Raw genomic sequence first — 20,133 nt, 5'->3', positions numbered from 1 at the left:
GCTTACTCTTTTAGTCCTTAATACAAATCTGCGAGGTAAGTGTTATTTCCCAAATTCTGAAGGTTAGGAAATTAGGATTCACCGAAATCAAGAAAACTTATCACATGCGTTATTCTGTGGAGCTGGAACTTAAACTTTTTATCTTGACCTTTTCCATTATACACATATAACTGTCCCACATGTTGGAAATGATGCAGCAAGTGAATAACTATTAATTTCAAGAAATTTACAATTTATCAGGGAAGATGTGTATAGAAAGAACTATGATCCAAAGATCAAAATGTCATAAGTGATATAAGACATAAGGTGTAATGTATTCCTGCTGAGAAGTTTGGGGAAAGCTTTCTAGAGGAAAACAGGCTTTGAACTGAGCTTTAAACAATGTATAAAATTCAGATAGAAGAGTGGAATAAAGGTATTGGGCGGGGGGGAGGAGGTCCAAGAATATGATCTCATATTTCAAATATTTTGTTGTTCAGTTGCTCAGTTGGGTCCAACTCTGCAACCCCATGGGCTTCAGCACACCAGGCTTCCGTGTCCTTCACTATCTCCCAGAGATTGCGCAAACTCATGTCCATTGAGTCGGTGATGCCGTCCAACAATCTCATCCTCTACTGCTCCCTTCTCCTGCCCTCAATCTTTCCCAACATCATTGTATCAGGTGGTCAAACTATTGGAGCGTCAGCATCAGTCCTTCCAATGAATATTCAGGGTTGATTTCATTTAGGGTTGACTTGTTTGATCTCCTGGCTGTCCAAGGGACTCTCAAGAGTCTTCTCCAGCACCACAGTTCGAAAGCACCAATTCTTTGGCCTTCAGCCTTCTTTATGGTCTAACTCTCAAATCCAAACATGACTACAGAAAAAACATAGCTTGGACTAGACGAACCTTTGTTGGCAGAGTGATGTCTCTGCTTTTTAATAAGCTGTCTAGGTTGGTCATAGCTTTTCTTCCATGGAGCAAGCATCTTTTACTTTCATGGCTGCAGTCATCATCCACAGTGATTTTGAAGCTCAAGAAAATAAAATCTGTCACCGTTCCCATTTTTCCCCATCTATTTGCTATTAAGTGATGGGACTGGATGCCATGATCTTCATTTTTTGAACCTTGAGTTTTAAGCCAGCTTTCTCAGTCTCCTCTTTCACCTTCATCAAGAGGCTCTTTAGTTCCTCTTTACTTTCTGCCATTAAGGTGGTGTCATTAGCATATCTGAGGTTATTGATATTTCTCCTGGCGATCTTGATTCCAGGTTGAGCTTCATCCAGCCTGGCATTTCACATGATGTACTCTGCATATAAGTTAAATGAGCAGGGTGACAAAATACAGCCTTGACATACTCCTTTCCCATTTTGGAACCAGTCCTTTGTTTCATGTCTGGTTGTAACTGTTGCTTCTTGACCTGCATACTGGTTTCTCAGAAGGCAAGTAAGGTGGTCTGGTATGCCCATCTCTTTCAGATTTTCCAGTTTGCTGTGATCCACGTAGTCAAAGACTTCCGTGTAGTCAATAAAGCAGATGTTTTTCTGGATTCCCTTTGCAATTTCTATTATCCAACAGATGTTAGCAATTTGATCTTTGGTTGCTCTGGTTTCCTTTCTAAATTCAGCTTGTATATCTGGAAGTTCCAGTTCATGTACTATTGAAGTCCACCTTGAAGGATCTTGAGCATTACCTTGCTAGTATGTGATTGAGTGCAATTGTGTGGTAATTTGGACATTCTTTGAAATATTTTAGGATGATGCTATTAAAGTATTGCAATACTCAATATGCCAGCAAATTTGGAAAACTCAGCAGTGGCTACGGGACTGGAAAAGGTCAGTTTTCATTCTAATCTCAAAGAAGGTCAATGCCAAAGAATGTTCAAACTACTGCACAACTGGGCTCATTTCAGATGCTAGCAAGGTAATGCTTAAACTCCTTTAAACGAGGCTTCAATAGTACATGAATCAAGAAACTGCAGGTGTATAAGCTAGATTTAGAAAAAGCAGAGGAACCAGAGATCATATGGCCAACGTCTGCTAGATCATAGAAAAAGGAAGGGAATTTCAGAAAAACATCCACTTCTGCTTCATTGACTACTTGAAAGACTTTTACTCTGTGGATCACAACAAATTGTGTAGAAAATTCTGAAAGAGATGGGCATACCAGACTATCTTACCTGCCTCCTGAGAAACCTGTATGCAGGTAAAGAAGCAACAGTTAGAACTGGACATGGAACAATGGACTGGTTCCAAATAGGGAAAGGAGTACTTGAAGGTTGTATTTTGTCACCCTGCTTACTTAACTTATATGCAGAGCACACAATGTGAAATTCTGTGCTGGATGAAGCTCAAGCTGGAGTCAAGATTGCCAGGAGAAATATTAATAACCTCAGATATGCAGACGACACCATCCAAATGGCAGAAAGCGAAGAGGAACTAAAAAGTCTCTTGATTAAAGTGAAAGAGGAGACTGAAAAAGTGACTTAAAACTCAACATTCAAAAAACAAAGATCATGACATCCAGTCCCATGACTTCATAGCAAATAGATGGGGAAATATGGAAACAGGGACAGATTTTATTTTCTTGAGCTCCAAAATCACTGTGGACGGTGACTGCAGCCATGAAAGTAAAAGACACTTGCTCCTTGGAAGAAAAGCTATGACAAATCTAGACAGCTTATTAAAAAGCAGAGACATCACTTTGCCGACAAAGGTCCATATAGTCCAAACTACGGTTTTTCCAGTAGTCATGTATAGATGTGAGAGTCGGACCATAAAGTACACTGAGCGCCAAAGAATTGATGCTTTTGAACTCTGTGCTGGAGAAGATGCTTGAGAGTACCTTGGACAGACAGGAGAGCAAACTAGTCAATCCTAAAGGAAATCAACCCTGAATATTCATTGGAAGGACTGATACTGAAGCTGAAGATCCAGTACTTTGGCCACCAGATGCGAATAGCTGACTCAATGGAAAAGATCCTAATTTGGGGAAAGACTGAAGGCAGGAGGAGATGGGGGCAGCAGAGGATGAGATGGTTGGATGGCATTACCAACTCAATGGACATGAGTTTGAGCAAGCTCTGGGAGACAGTGGACAGGGAAGCCTGGTGTGCGCAGTCCATGGAGTCGTGAAGAGTCAAATATAACTGAGCAACTGAACAACAACAAACATATGAAGGACAATAATTGAAAGCTTGGAATGAGGCTAACTCATAAATGGCTTCATTAAGCATTTAGACTTAATTCTGCATTCAACAAGGGAAAATATGTGACCTAAAATGGGGCTATGACTTAAGAATCATTTGCAGGCAAAAGGTCATGAAGTTAAACCAGAAGTGGGCAGTAGGCATAGAAAGGAAGGAGCAAATATAAGAAGTGCATGTAAGCTAAGTCACCTATGACTCTTTGTGACTCCATGGACTGTAGCCACAGCCTTGTCTAACTCAATGAAACCATGAGCCATGCCATGTAGGCCACCCAAGATAGATGGATCATGGTGGAGAGTTCTAATAAAATGTGGTCTACTGGAGAAGGGAATTGCCAACCACTTCAGTATTCTTGACTTGAAAACCCCATGAACAGTATGAAAAGGCAAAAAGATATGACACTGAAAGATAAACTCCCCAGGTCAGTAGGTGTCCAATATGTTACTGGAGGAGAGTAGAGACATAAATCCAGAAAGATGAAGCCAAAGCAAAAACAACGCCCAGTTGTGGATGTGACTGGTGATGGAAGTAAAGTCTGATGCTGTAAAGAACAATATTGCATAGGAACCTGGAATGTTAGGTCCATGAATCGAAGTAAATTGGAACTGGTCAAACAGGAGATGGCAAGAGAGAACATCGACATTTTAGGAATCAGTGAACTAAAATGGACTGGTATGGGTGAATTTAACTCAGATGACCATTATATCTATTACTGTGGGCAGGAATCCCTTAGAAGAAATGGAGTAGCCATCATAGTCAACAAAAGAGTCTGAAATGCAGTTCTTGGGTGCAATCTCAAAAACGGCAGAATCATCTCTGCTCGTTTCCAAGGCAAACCATTCAATATCACAGTTCAGTTCAGTTCAGTTCAGTTGCTCAGTCATGACCGACTCTTCGCGACCCCATGAATCACAGCACGCCAGGCCTCCCTGTCCATCACCAACTCCCAGAGTTCACCCAATCTCATGTCCATCGAGTCAATGATGCCATCCAGCCATCTCATTCTCTGTCGTCCCCTTCTCCTCCCGCCCCCAATCACTCCCAGCATCAGAGTCTTTTCCAATATCACAGTAATCCAAGTCTATGTCTCAACCAGTAATGCTGAAGAAGCTGAAGCTGAATGGTTCTATGAAGACCTATAAGACCTTCTAGAACTAACACCCCAAAAAGATGTCCTTTTCATTGTAGGGGACTGGAATGCAAAAGTAGGAACTCAAGAGATATTTGGAGTAACAGGCAAATTTGGCCTTGGAGTACAAAATGAAGCAGGGAAAAGTCTAACAGAGTTTTGCCAAGAGAACATACTGGTCATAGCAAATGCCCTCTTCCAACAACATAAGAGAACACTTTACACATGGACATCACCAGATGGTCAACACCGAAATCAGATTGAGTATATTCTTTGCAGCCAAAGATGGAGAAGCTCTACACAGTCAGCAAAAACAAGACTGGGAGTTGACTGTGGCTCAGATCATGAACTCCTTTTTGCCAAATTCAGACTTAAATTGAAGAAAGTAGGGAAAACCACTAGACCATTCAGTTCAGTTCAGTTCAGTCGCTCAGTCGTGTCTGACTCTCCGCGACCCCATGAATCACAGCACGCCAGGCCTCCCTGTATGACCTAAATCAAATCCCTTACGATTACACAGTGGAAGTGACAGATTCAAGGGATTAGCTCTGATAGAGTGCCTGAAGATCTATGGACGGAGATTCATGACATTGTATAGGAGGCAGTGATCAAGACCATCCCCAAGGAAATGAAATGCAAACAGGCAAAATGGTTGTCTAAGGAGACCTTGCAAACAGCTCTGAAAAGAAGAGAAGTGAAAGGCAAAGGAGAAAAAGAAAGATATATCCATTTGAATGCAGAGTTCCAAAGAATAGCAAGGAGAGGTAAGAAAGCCTTCCTCATTGATCAGTGCAAAGAAATAGAGGAAGACAACAGAATGGGAAAGACTAGAGATCTCTTCAATAAAATTAGAGATACCAAGGGAACATTTCATGAAAAGATGGGCACAATAAAGGACAGAAATGGCATGGACCTAACAGAAGCAGAAGATATAAGAAGAGGTGGCAAGAGTACACAGACGAACTATACAAAAAAGATCTTCATGACCCAGATAACCATGATGGTGTGATCACTTACCTAGAGCCAGACATCCTGGAATGTGAAGTCAAGTGGGTCTTAGGAAGCATCACTATGAACAAAGCTAATGAAGCTGATGGAATTCCAATTGAGCTATTTCAAATCCTAAAAGATGATGTGAAAGTGCTGCACTCAATATGCCAGCAAATTTGGAAAACTCAGCAGTGGCCATAGGAATGGAAAAGGTCAGTGTTCATTCCAATCCCAAAGAAAGGCAATGCCAAAGAATGCTCAAACTACCACACAATTGCACTCATCTCACAGGGTAGCAAGGTAATGCTCAAAATTCCAAGCAAGGCTTCAACAGTACATGAACTGTGAACTTCCAGATGTTCAAGCTGGATTTAGAAAAGGCAGAGCAACTAGAGATCAAATTGTCAACATCCATTGGATCATCAAAAAAGCAAGAGAGTTCCAGAAAAACATCTACTTCTTCTTTTCTGACTTCACCAAAGCCTTTGACTGTGTGGATCACAAAAAACTGTGGAAAATTCTTTGAGATGGGAATCCCAGACCACCTAACCTGCCTCTTCAGAAATCTGTATTTAGGTCAAGAAACAACAGTTAGAACCAGACATGGAACAACAGACTGGTTCCATATAGGAAAAGGAGTACGTCAAGGCTGTATATTGTCACCATGCTTATTTAACTTATATGCAGTGTACATCATGAGAAACGCTGGGCTGGATGAAGCACAAGCTGGAATCAAGATTGCCAGGAAAAATATCAGTAACCTCAGATACTCAGATGACATTATCCTTATGGCAGAAAGTGAAGAAGAACTAAAGAGCCTCTTGATGAAAGTGAAAGGGGAGAGTTAAAAAGTTGGCTTAAAACTCAACTTTCAGAAAACTAAGATCATGGCATCCGGTCCTATCACTTCATGGCAAATAAATGGGGAAACAATGGAAAACAGTGACAGAATTTATTTTGGGGGGGGCTCCAAAATCACTGCAGATGGGGACTTAAACCACAAAATTAAAAGACACTTGTTCCTTGGAAGAAAAGCTATGACCAACCTAGAGAGCATATTAAAAAGCAGAGACATTACTTTGCCAACAAAGGTCTGTCTAGTCAAAGCTATGGTTTTTCCAGTAGTCATGTATGGATGTGAGAGTTGGACTATAAAGAAAGTTGAGTGCCGAAGAATTGATGTTTTTGAACTGTGGTGTTGGAGAAGACTCTTGAGAGTCCCCTGGACTGCAAGGAGATCAAGCCAATCAACCCTAAAGGAAATCAGCCCTGAATATTCATTGGAAGGACTGATGCTGAAGCTCTAATACTTTGGCCGCTTGATGCAAAGAACTGACTCCTTGGAAAAGACCCTGATGCTGGGAAAGACTGAAGGAAGGACTAGAAGGGAATGGCAGAGCATGAGATGGTTGGATGGCATCACCAACTCGATGGACCTGAGTTTGAGCAAGCTCTGGGAGTTTGGTGATGGACAGGGAAGCCTAGCGTTCTGCAATCCATGGGCTTGCAAAGAGTCGGACACAATTGAGGGACTGAACTGAACTGAACTGGACTGTAGTCTGCCAGGCTCCTCTGTTCATTGGATTCTCCAGGCAAGAGTACAAATGTGGGTTGCCATGTTCTCCAGGGGATCTTCCCAACCCAGGGATCAAACCTGCGTCTCTTATGTCTCCTGCGTTGGCAGGTGTGTTCTTTACCACTGCTGCTGCTGCTGCTAAGTCGCTTCAGTCGTTTCCAACTCTGTGCAACCCCATAGATGGCAGCCCACCAGGCTCCCCCGTCCCTGGGATTCTCCAGGGAAGAACACTGGAGTGGGTCGCCATTTCCTTCTCCACTAGCACCACCCATATCTATGGAAACTAAAGGGTATTACAGCCTGAGCTTAAAACTTGCCATGAATATGATACGCCTTTAGATCTATTGCATTTAAGCTTAAGCAATGCTGTTGCTGATGCAGGATGTAGACCTCTGACCTTTCATCCAATTCATTCATCTATAATTACTTGTCAAAAGCAAATTCTCCTTTTGGGTATAATATAATGAATATGTTATCTTTAGTGAATCAAAAATTAAAACACATAAAAATCTAAAATTCAAAAGAAGACATCAGAGTAATGTTGCATGTTAGAGTGTACTTAAAAGGTCTACTTAAATAGCACACTTTCCTAATTCAAACATGATTAAATCTACATTCAAAATTTCAGAAACAAACCTTCAGGTAAGAATCATTCTGAATAGGGTTTCACATCAAATTCACAGGCACAGCTTCAAAATCAAACATGCTGAATCAAAATAAAATTCTCTTGTGGGTGGTCCCATTCACCCACAAGTCATTCTCATGTTCAACCATGCTCGACAGGACAGGCTCAGATCCTTACACATAATGACTGTACAATATATTTTTAGTAAATAAGATGATTGATACAAAGGTCTTATCATCTAGAATGATACTTATCAAGCTAACAGAGTTTTAGTGTAACACGAAGAGTTTGTTTTTTTTTTAATGAAGGAAGGAAGAAGGGAGGGAGGAAATAAAAAGAAAATATTCTTTGGCACTACTTCAAATCTATTTAAATCTCCAGGATTGAGGACCAAGAATCTGTGTTTGTAAATAGGATCCCTAAGTAATATCTTTAAACAGCCAATCTAGTGATCCTTGTTGAGTCTTCCACCAAGGTAGTTCTCAATCCAGGATGCACATTATAATCACCTTGGTTGTTTTCAGAACATACTAATGCCCAGGCTCCATCCCAGACCAATTAACTCAAATCTCTGGGAGTAGTTTATTGCTTGCTTTGTTTTCTCAAAGCTTTGTGTGTGACTCTGTTGCACAGTGAAGGTTGAGAATCACTGCTATCTATTTAGCAGCCAAATTCTTACTTCTTTTTGTTGAACTGAAATCTGTTTTCCTACAGTAGGGGTTCTCAAACTTTAGTATGCATCAGAATCACCTGGAAACCTTGTTTAAAGAGATTGTTGGACCCCATTCTAGGATTTCTGATTCCATAGTCCCAGGATAGGGACCCCAAGAATGTACATTTAAAAAAAAAGTTCCCTAGTGATATTGATGCTGCTGGTCCAGAGACCACACTTTGAGAATCACTATCTTAGAGCTTCCACTAGTCCTAGTTCTATTCCTTTAAGTCATTGTAAGCATACACTTTCTTCTTAAATATTTTTAGAGAACCATTATATTTTTATTCCTTCCCTTCCTCTTGAGACTATTTGTGAGCTGATCCCAGTTCTGTCATGCAGCATGATTTGTAGATCTCTAACTAGTTTGCCTAAATCCATGTCATTCATAAAGTGTAACACAGACACAATCACCGTAATGGGGGTCACAATCAGAACAAACTAATAAAATGAAATCACCTTAATCTTTTAAACTGTGGTAAAAAAAAAAAACCCAACTTATAACATAAATTTTACCAACTTAACCATTCTTCAGTGTACAATTCATTAAGTATATTCTGCTCCTTATTTTGAATATTTCTTCTAGTAATGCAGTCTAAGATTGCTTTACCATCTTTGGGTGGTCATATCATACTGTTAACTCATGCTAATTTTTTACTAAAATACAAACTTCTTTTCCACATGAAACTGAATAACCTTTGTACCTCCAGGACATAGTTATATAGATAGGAATTTTTCTGGACCCCCAAAGAGATCCCGTATACATTCAGATTTATCTCAGGAGGATTGTGGAAGGTGGCTTTTTACTGAGGGCAATTACAAATGATGGGGTATTGTTTTTCAGAGGTCATGCCATACTACCAATTCTCCTCAAGCTGCATTTTCCCTAAATTTGACACGAATGTAATGATATCTACTTTCTAAAGGTGCTATGTGAGGCTGGGAGAAGTCAAGCAATTGTCACAAAGTCACACAGCTAGTAAGTGTCAGAGTCAGGATTCAAACCTAAGTCTGCCCAAGATTTCCCTGAGAGCTGGCTCTTAAAAAGAGCAAAGTCTTGAATGAGAAACTTCCTCTCTAGGTTTGGAATATATAAGGAACATATGTTTGATTCACACAGAATGCTAAATAAATATTCCTTTAGGCTCTACTTTACCATGATCCCCACTCCTTGAGACATGATATTGGAACATCCAGAAAAAAATGGCCTATAGCCAGCTCTGAAAATAGGAAAGAAAACTGGTGATGTTTTTCAGGGGGAAGGCCAACTTCAGGAAGCAGATGTTAAATTAGGGGTCAGGTGAGTAAATGACATTGGCTGTGAGGAAAATGGCTGAGAGAGGAACTAATGTTTACTGAGCAATCACTACATGCCAGGAACTGAAGTGTTCTCTCAAAGAACTAGACTTCAAGAGCTGGTTCTGATAGGAAGCAGGACCAAGGTATAGCTGAAGAAACTTGGAGATTTGTATCTTCCTCTTTTCTTTTCTTCATTATACTCTCACCATGTCTTTTTTAAACTGGTTAGAATAGGAAAAATATGTATTTTTATTGGTTGATTGCTAAAATATGGGCTTACATCAATTTTTAATTCCAAAATCAATAAGGTTGTAAAAAGCACTAGAAAGAGGGAGACTGTATTACAGATTTTACCCTGTGACTAACTAGCCATATAACTAAGAACATATCACAGACATATCAGGTATCAGGTTACCATTTCTGGAGTTTCTTTTGTACTTGACTATATCATGGATTGATGGTCAAGGGAAAAGATTGCATTTTAGAATATATACAGAAGCAAAATTTTGGTGGGGTACTTACAGAAGGACCCAAATATCTTAGCTTTTTCCAAATAATAAGCCTACAAGTAAAGCACAAAAGATGACTTGAAGTATTAAGCAGCTATTCAGTTCATACACACTTTACAGCTCTAAAACTTCAAAAGGTCCCAGTATTTCTTCCCCTAATTCTCCATTATTAGCATCTCCTTGTCTATGTCCTAACCCAAAAGCTGGTTCTTTCTCAAATATTTCTTGGCAATACACACGTGTTTCTGAGTATAAGGTTTTAGTCATTATAGCTAGTGTCAGAAAGAAAACGTCTTCTTAGCAAACTGAAGTATTATTTTAGTTATAATTTAGGTATAAGTGGCTCAGTTTTCAATTACAGAGAATACACCAAATTCATGGCAGATGGTCCTGCATCTTTCAATCTAATTTGGTTGGAGAGCAAGGATTAAATATATATATAAACAGATTACATATTAGAATATCAAATGAAAAATACTGAATGCTGTGAAATGTGATTTCATCTTTTGCATAAGCAAATAAGATGCTTTAAACATAGACGGTAAACATCTCCCAGTTAATCTTAGGTATACTGTTTTAATATTCCTAACATAGCACTTCTGAGATGTTCTTCATTCCTTGACATATTTTGCCTGCTATCATAATCCTGGAAAAAATATGCATCAGTTCAGTCGCTCAGTCACATCCAACTCTTTGCGACCCCATGGACTGCAGCACACCAGGCTTCCCTGTCCATTACCAACTCCTGGAGCCTGCTCAAACCCATGTCCATTGAGTCGGTGATGCCATCCAACCACCTCATCCTCTATCGTCCCCTTCTCCTCCTGCCCTCTGTCTTTCCCAGTATCAGGGTCTTTTCCAAGGAGTCAGTTCTTCGCATCAGGTGGCCAAAGTATTGGAGCTTCAGCTTCAGCATCAGTCCTTCCAATGAATATTCAGGGTTGATTTCTTTTAGGATTGACTAGTTTGCTCCCCTGGCTATCCAAGGGACTCTCAAGAGCCTTCTCCAACACCACATTTCAAAAGCATCAATTCTTAGGCACTCAGCTTTCTTTATAGTCCAATTCTCACATCCATATATGACTACTGGAAAAACCATATATTTGCAAGATTTTTACTCTGACTCAAGGCATACCTTAGGGCAGATTGGTAGTGAGATCTTAATGATACAGTGGTATACTCTCAAATATGGACTGGGATATAGTGTCTTTGAAGCATACAGGAATTTCTGATGCTGATACCATTTCTTTGTGTTTTAACATAAAATGAAAGCAATGGGGAATAAAGAAGTACTGTCAAAAACTAGGTTTAATATGGGAAGAGAACCTAAGTCTGATAATGGAGTGAGAGATTAAACTCATAGGATATGGAAAAGATTAAGAATAACTTTTAAATATCTGTTTTTTCCAGAATCAGCAAGTTCTATAGACTGTAGAAATATAGTCATATAACAAAAGTTTCAGTTTGGGGCAATGAAAAAGTTCTGGACATAGATAGTGGTGCAGGTGGCATAACAACGTGAATGTCACTGAATTGTACATTTGAAAATGCTCAAAATGGAAATGTTTATACTATGTGTATGACAACAAAAAATATTGAAAAAAATTCAAAGCACCCTTCTTCTCCCTGAACTATGGCATGAAAGGCAGTTGACAACCTGCAGAGCCAAGCTGTCACTCAAGAAACTGCATGAACAAGTAATAAACCTTTGTTTTGCTAGCAGTAGTGTGCCTGCATGCTAAGTTGCTTCGGTCGTGTCCAACTCTTTGTGACCCTATGGACTGTAGCCCGTCAGGCTCCTCTGTCCATGGGATTATCCAGGTAAGAATAGTAGAGTGGATTGCCAGGCCCTCCTCCAGGGGAATCTTCCTGATCCAGGGATTGAACCCACGTCTCTTATGTCTTCTGCATTGGCAGATGGGTTCTTTACCATTAGTGCCACAAGTGTAGTGTAGTGTTAGTCGCTCAGTTGTGTCTGACTCTTTGTGACCCCATGGATTGAAGCCTGCCAGGTTCCTCTGTCCATGGGGTTCTCCAGGCAAGAATGGAGTGGGTTCCCATTCTCTTCTCCAGGGGATATTCCCGACCCAGGGACTGAATCTGGGTTTTCTGCATTGCAGGCCGATTCTTGACCCAAATGATCTTCTACTGAATAACATTTACGAAGGCTATTTTAAAGGAAAGAGTGATTTTGTGACAAATTATAAATGGGATCTTATAAAAAAGAATTCATGTATTTGATGCTCCTACAATTTGATTATATTTATGTATAGTTGTAGCCTTTGGTTACAGAATGAATCAACAAATTTTCTATTAATGAATGTGCTTAATCTCTTTACTTCCTACAAGGAATGTTTACATGACTTGAGAAAATAAAACTTTCATAATAACTTGGAATGGGAGAAAAAAACTATGACCTACAGTACTGCTGCTGCTAAGTCGCTTCAGTCGTGTTTGACTCTGTGCAACCCCATAGACGGCAGCCCACCAGGCTCCCCTGTCCCTGGGATTCTCCAGGCAAGAACACTGGAGTTGGTTGCCATTTCCTTCTCCAATGCATGAAAGTGAAAAGTGAAAGTGAAGTCACTAAGTCGTGTCTGACTCTTAGCGACCCCATGGACTGTAGCCTACCAGGCTCCTCTGTCCATGGCATTTTCCAGGCAAGAGTACTGGAGTGGGGTGCCATCACCTTCTCTGACCTACAGTACTAGGTAGTAGTAAAACAACAAGTAGTAGAGCATTGGGTAGTAGTAAAAAAAAAAAAAGCACCTTTTGAATTGGTCAAACAGATTCAAATCCTATCTCTAACCATAACTATATAAACTTGAGAAAATTATTTAGTCACTCTGAGCCAGTTTTTTCATCTAGAAATACATTACCTCTCTCAGGATGTGATGAATATGAAATAAAATACAAAATTTTTAAATGTTTAATACACAAAGGCACTCAAAGTATACTTGTTCACTATTCCAGGAGCTTTGAACCTTTTACTTAAAATTATATATAATCGTTTTATTTTAGATCAGAGTAATTTGAGAGATAAATCTAGTCTAGAGTTTCTCAATCTTGGCACTATTCTCACTTTGTGCCAGATAATTAATTGTTGTGAGAGGCTGTTCTATTCATTGTAGGATATTTAGCAGCATCCCGGGCCTCTACTAACTATAATAGAATTTGGTAGCATTCCCCAGTTGTCACAACCAAAAATATCTCCAGATATTGCCACACATCCCTTGTGGGGCAAAATTATCTCTAGTTTATAACTGATTTAGTCTAATGTCCTCATTTCAAAATGATGAAACTGAGGCCCAGGAAGATTATAGGAAATAAAGGACTGGGGAAGTTAATATTTTAAAGATATGATTCTAGATACAGGTGCATTTGGACCATGGACTTGGGCATTACTAAAATTCACTGTGTTGACATAAATATATGCAATTTAGATTGTACCAGAATATCTGCCTTTGAAAAAAAAAAAAGAGCAAAGAGGATTCATTTGCCAGAAACTCATTTTTAAAGGGACTTTGTTGGATTGTGTCTACTCCAAATAGCTGCAATATTATGCTAAAGTTCCTGTATACAAAATGCAACTGTGTGTGAAATCCAAATGATCATACTTGACATTTCCTTCTAGTACTATTAGACAACACCAGACAATGCAGGATGAAATAATTTTTTTGTGTGACAAAAGAACAACATATATGGCTTGAGTCAGAAAAGAATAATGAAATCTGTGCTTATAAACTGGTTCATTCTCTCTAATGGAAAAACCTTGCAAGATCTCTGAGGAAAAGAACCGGAAGATCATCACATGTCTTTAGTTCTAGGTAAGAGAAACTTTGTTCACTCCAATTAAATTTTCTTTGGCGATGAGGGTGAAAGAGGAGAGTGAAAAAGCTGGCTTAAAACTCAACATCCAAAAAGCTAAGATCATGGCATCTAATCTCATCACTTTATGGCAAATAGATGGGGGAGAAGTGGAAACAGTGACAGATTTTATTTTCCTGGGCTCCAGAACCACTGTGGATGATGACTGCAGCCACGAAATTAAAACATGCTTGCTTCCTGGAAGAAAAGCTATGATGAACCTGCTGCTGCTGCTGCTAAGTCACTTCAGTCGTATCCGACTCTGTGCGACAACATAGACAGCAGCTCACCAGGCTCCCCCGTCCCTGGGATTCTCCAGGCAAGAATACTGGAGTGGGTTGCCATTTCCTTCTCCAATGCATGAAAGTGAAAAGTGGAAATGAAGTCGCTCAGCTGTGTCCGACTCTTAGCTACCCCATGGATTGCAGCCTACCAGGCTCCTCTGTCCATGGGATTTTTCAGGCAAGAGTACTGGAGTGGGGTGCCATTGCCTTCTCTGATGATGAACCTAGATAGCGTATTAAAAAGCAGAGACATCACTTTGCTGACCAAAGTGTAACAAAGGTCTGCTGACAAAGGTTGTTCCAGTAGTCATGTATGGATGTGATAGCTGGACCATAAAGAAGGCTGAGCACTGAAGAATTGATGGTTTCAAGCTGTGGTGCTGGAGAACACTCTTGAGAGTTCCTTGGACAGCAAGGATATCAAACTAGTTAATCCTAAAGGAAATCGACACTGAATATTCTTTGGAAGGATGATGCTGAAGCTGAAGCTCCAATACTTTGGCCACCTGATGCCAAGAGCTGACTCATTGGAAAAGAACCTAATTTTGGGAAAGATTGAGGGCAGGAGGAAAAGGGGGCAGCAGAGGATGAGATGGTTGGATGGCATAACTGACTTAATGGATATGAGTTTGAGCAAACTTTGGAAGACAGTGAAGGACAGGGAAGCCTGATGTGCTGCAGTCCATGGGGTCACAGAGTCAGACAGGGCTTAGCAACTGAACAACACCACAATGTGATAAGAAATTTATGCTTATTCAAATTAGGTGACTCTAATTTATAATTGGCTATATTTACTAAAATGAATCTTACTTGCATTTGTTACATGACAATTAGATTTAGTTGTACAAAACATCAAATTTCCTCAAGACAATTCATCAGATGTTTATGGCAAGAACTAGCTACTAACTGTTTTAATGGTTTGCCGAAGTAAGAATTTCATAGTCCAACTGATCTTGATGCAAAAAAAAAAAAACAACAGCATTGTAAAGAATGCCTTTCATGTTCTATTTTAATAGGGACAAGAATGCAGCAAACCTCAAAAGGGTTGGCTGCAATACTATAAACATATATCTCATTCTTAAGTCACAGATTTGAAATCAGGAGCCATCAAGAAAGCTGAGAAGTAAACATTTTGATTCTACCAGGAGTATATGCGCTATATTCTCCATGACTGTACCTTTAGAAATAATCTTTGTCAAACATTCTTGATTAAATGGATTTTTAAGAAATAGCTGACTTGACCTTTGCAATCTTTAAATACCATCATTATCTTAAGAAAGAATGAGCAGAGCTCAACACTAAGTTGTAGGACACTAGGGAACTGATGGTAATCTTGCCAAAGAGTTTTAACTCTTTATTTTCCTAAAGGGCACACTCCATATAAGGAGTTTTCAGATAGATTAATTGTGCCAGAAATGCAGATCTGTACCTGTCAGCATTATGAACACTCATAGCTATAATGCTATCTAGTACCTTTACTTTCTCAGATTATAAAATTAGTACCTGACCTATGAGTTTGGCAAGTTTTATTTACACAGATTATTACAATAAAAAAAATAATGAAGGGTTTCTCAGGGCATATTAACAATTATAAAATGTAATGGAATTAACAAAATAATTGGGAGTATTGTTATTTGTTTAATATTTATTGAATATTTTGACCTTCAAAATCATAAGCACTCTGTGGCTAGTTGGCTCAGCAGTCATGCTTATGAAGTTAGAAACTGAATTCAAGTCCTGTCTAAATTCATTAATTTACTTGATCCATGAGAACTACTTTGCATCAGAAAGTCACTATGCCTCTCATTCCAACAGGTTAGTAAATATGAATGGGTCTGCAAGACTGGTTTCAGGTGGAAAAAAATCAAAGTTCATATCCTAACAGATATATATGATGAATACAATATTAATAGATGTTTACGAATCTAGATGCTTAGTCAATATTTTCACATACTGACACTCAATAAAGCAGAGGATCGGAAATTTAGAAATGGTCATTAACCTCTCTCCAGATATCCCCACCCTGCCAAAAGCAGAGAATTAAAAATTAATTCTAACAGTTGGCTAATTATTCTTCCTTAGTACCAACATTAGATGTATCATATGATTTGCTTTAGTGTGCCTATAATATTTGAGACAATGTGGGCAAAGTACAGATTTACAATGAACAATGCTACAGTCTTGACAGTTTAGAAGTCTGACTAGTTACACTTAAAACTGCCTTTTCCCCAATTATTTTATTTTTACTTTATAATTTTACTATCAAGCACTACTATTGAGCTCTTTTATATAGCTACGTCTAGTTTGCCTGTATATTCTGGGCACTGAGCCAAGCGTTTGGCGCAGGCGCGCACGTGCATGTGTGCGTGCGCGCACACACACACACACACGGCATTCAATAAAATTATTCCTGAATAAATGAAAGAAAGGCTATTAACTAGATTTTCTCATGCTGGACTTGAAACTTTAAGAACATTAAGACAAAGGAAAGCCTTGTTAGGTAATTGCTATGCAAAGAGATCATTAAGTAAAATGCCTGGATGTCCTCCAATTTAAAACAGAATCTATTTAATAATTTCTTTTTCTTAAAAGGAAGAGGGAAATAAACAAGAGGGTTTCTGTTTATTTTCGTTTAGATTTTTACTGTGATCACATGGTAACATCAATACTGGAGGAAAACTCAGTTTTGAGCCATTATACATTTTTGAAAAAACTTCATTGAATGAAATATGAAGGGTCCTAGAAAATCTCATGACTTGCCCCTCTCCATGAATTTGTTTCTTTGTATGTGTTTTTTCATACGTGTTCACTTGGCATTTATTTGTTGATTTGTTTTTAAGCTGATTGTCCAATTTCCCACTTGTAGCCTTTCAAAGCTTCTAATCTTCCCTGCTTAGCAATTTCTAATCTCCACTGACATTTGCTCATTACCAACCCCAAGACAGATGAAAGCCTCGGGAATATTGACTACAGTTGAAAATGGATCAGCAAATGTTTTATCAAATAACTTTTAATGGTCCTATCTGCAGTGGATTTGTAATAATCTGAATCTTGACAATTCTTTGCCACTTGTTAGTCATCTTCTAACTAGGACTTAAAAAACAAAACAAGCAAAAGATATTGGCACATCACCAAGAAACATTTTTCTCTCCTCTCCTTTAGCCACTATCATAACTGGTAACAATTTATGGCCTCTATAAATATCTAAACAAAAATAACTTGATACCTAAATAACATTTTGGACAGCGTACTATATCAACTATGTATCATTTGTTAAGTGAAAAGTCAGGAGTTTTGGTTTGGACTGAACAGTTAATGAAGGATATTTACCCAAAATGAAACGGTAAGAGATAATTTTTAGGTAGCAATTATATTTGGTTTCTCATATCCTAGTAAACTATATCAACACTAACAACACAGATTGTATTACTCACTGAATGTCAGGTCATAAATCTTGGTCAAGGTTTCTATAGTTTATGAACCACTGTTCTAGTGCACAGCCATGGAAATGCTATTGAAAGAATATCAATGCAGAACTGCAAAGCCACGGTTCATACTTTCAGATCTGAAATTGATCTAGAGTTTGGCTAGTTCAATACCTATATTTCATAAATTTCAAGACCCAAATCCAGGAAGCTTGAGATCTGTTCAGGGTCAGAAAAATCTAGCAGATAAACTAACACCAGAACCTAGATTCAGCATACTCCTATTTCAGGGCTCTCCTCATTTTTACCAGCTAGCAGTAGTATAGACAGGGTATTGCCACTACTTTCTTAATTTATAACTCTTAAAGTCATTAATACCTGCATATATTCAAAGATACTGCAACCAAGTCAGTCACAGAGCCAGGCAAAAAGCCATCTTTTCCATAAGATGCTGGTCCTAAACCTTACTGTGAAAAGGCCATGTGAGTCAAACTGTGATCTTGACTCCTGAAAAACTGTTCTCTCCTTCGTGTTGGTTATAGACAGAAACTTTGGTATAAAAACAAAAATTCCAGGTTTCATACTCTCAACCCTGAGCAATTGTGTTTAAGTCCAGGATGACTGAAGACACTAAATAAGTCTTTCAAAAGCTGCCTTCAGTAAAAGAGATCATAAATTTAAGAAACATCATGTACAGTGTATTTCTAACTTCTATATTTAGTAAGTGTCATTTATGTAATGTGCCTATGACAAACATTGTAAGGGATTTTCTTCTGCTTTGCCATTCCTCCAAACTGAAAGATGTCATAGGTTACAGGATACATCATTTAAGAATGTGAAAATTATTTTTATGGAATACTTTTATTCCTACTTCTAGGAAAAAGTAACTGTGATTATTTTACTCTATTTGGGGGTCCACGATCTTTCGCTTTGGAGGCAAATTAGCAGCATACGGTAACACAGAATATACTGGAAATTAATAACGAAATTTACGATGGCAAAATGCTTTACAGAGATCTTCTGCGGTGGACTCGGTCTTATCCAGATAAGAAGCATTTCCAAAACTGCTTTAAAACACATTTCAATGGCAAATTTTACAGTTTGCTATTATTAGGCTGTTCACAAATATATAGTACTTTGTGTGAACTAAATACCACTTCAGCCGAAACAGTCAAGAAATATCGTATGTTAGGAGTAATGTGTGTTGGTATGTACATTATTTATTAAAGCCAAAACCACCTTAAAGATGGGCACGAAAACATTGCTTTAGAAGGTTACACCCTCAAATAGCCAAAGAAAATTCTGAAATCTGTGCCTCTGCCACTCTTCTTTCCTCGGTACAAGCCCCTCCACCAGATCCTACGACTCTAAAATCCAACCGATCCTACCTTAAAGCTCAACATACACTCTAACCTCCCCAAATGTCTAATCTCGGCTCTCCTTAAATACACTACTCTAAGTTTCTACACTGAAGGATGCTGAATTTCCCCATAGGGAAATTTCCTCCCTCTCGTTTCTTTGGCCGTTTCTCTCTCATCTCTGGCCCCTCTCGCCGTCAGTCCCCCTTCCCTTGCCCTGAGCTTCTAGTTCAGCGCACTTTTCTACCTCGCCTCTCTCCTTTCACCAAATCACACCTCGGATTCCTAGAGAGAGCACACTAAAGCGCCCTGGCTGGGAGAGAAATTAAGTGTTTTTTTTTTTCCCCTTCCCTTCGAACTCCTGGCTTGTGAGTACCTGCAGTTCCTTTCCCTGGGGGCCCCCATCCTTTGCGGGCAGAAGCAGGTAGGGAAGCCCCTGTCTGCCTCGGCCCTCTGGCACACTCGGGGCTGCATCGGCGGGGCGGGGCGGGGCGAGCTTGGCCTTTACTGCGCCACAGCAGGTGGGGGGCAAGCGGTGGCGAACCGCGCCCAGTCCGCTCTGGGACAGGCAGAAGAGAGGCCGCAAAGGAGACGGGGCCTCCCCCACTCCCGGGACGGGAACTCACCTTCTCTCAGGCAAGGGCGGGTGTCTACTTTAAAACTACTGCCCCCCCTCCCCGCCGCCGCCATAGTGGAGCCGCCAAAGCCGCCGCCGCCGCCGGCGCCGCCGCCACAGTCACCGGCAGGCGGGCAGGCAGACGTGGAAGTGGCGGAGGAGGCAGGCACAATCGCTGCCGCTGCCGCCGCCGCCGCCGCCGCCGCGCAGGCGGTGGCGGTGGAGGAGGAGGACGAGGCGACAGAGACGGTAGCTTCCTGAGGGGAAGACCCCGCTGCCAGCTGTGTGACAGCGCTCGGCGCCGCCGCCATCGCAGCGAGGCGCCGACAATTGCTCTTGCGCTTCATCCCTGTTAAGCTCCTCTTGCCCCGCCTCCCGCTTAGCCCCGCCCCCTCTTAGCCCCGCCCCTTAGTCCCTCTTTTCCTTGCTTCGGCTCAGGCCTCTTTCTCGCTCCTTCTCTCCACCAATAGGAACGCTTCAGACCCGCGGGCCACCCCCTCCCTTCCCCCCACGGCTTGGCAGTAACCAACCTCCCTTTGGAGGGGAAGCGACAGTG

The 20,133-nt window shown here is 40.1% G+C and overlaps 1 protein-coding gene across 2 annotated transcripts in view; it reads right to left on the bottom strand.

The window, feature by feature from the left end:
• The window catches only part of ZMAT1 (zinc finger matrin-type 1), a 43,438-nt gene extending 23,514 nt beyond the window's left edge, over positions 1-19,924 (bottom strand). For both annotated transcript variants that reach the window (XM_088833831.1, XM_088833830.1), the window contains exon 1: positions 19,588-19,924. In XM_088833831.1, the coding sequence (XP_088689957.1) occupies positions 19,588-19,924 (337 nt within the window). The remainder of the gene's footprint in view (positions 1-19,587) is intronic.
• Between the last annotated feature and the right edge of the window lie 209 nt (positions 19,925-20,133).

Source organism: Moschus berezovskii, chromosome X (assembly GCF_049115385.1).
Source record: "Moschus berezovskii isolate FMDL1 chromosome X, NW_MosBer_1.0, whole genome shotgun sequence".
Lineage (NCBI taxonomy): Eukaryota > Metazoa > Chordata > Mammalia > Artiodactyla > Moschidae > Moschus > Moschus berezovskii.
The sequence above is the reverse complement of the archived record's forward strand: the minus strand, read 5'-3'. Positions and strand labels throughout refer to the sequence as shown.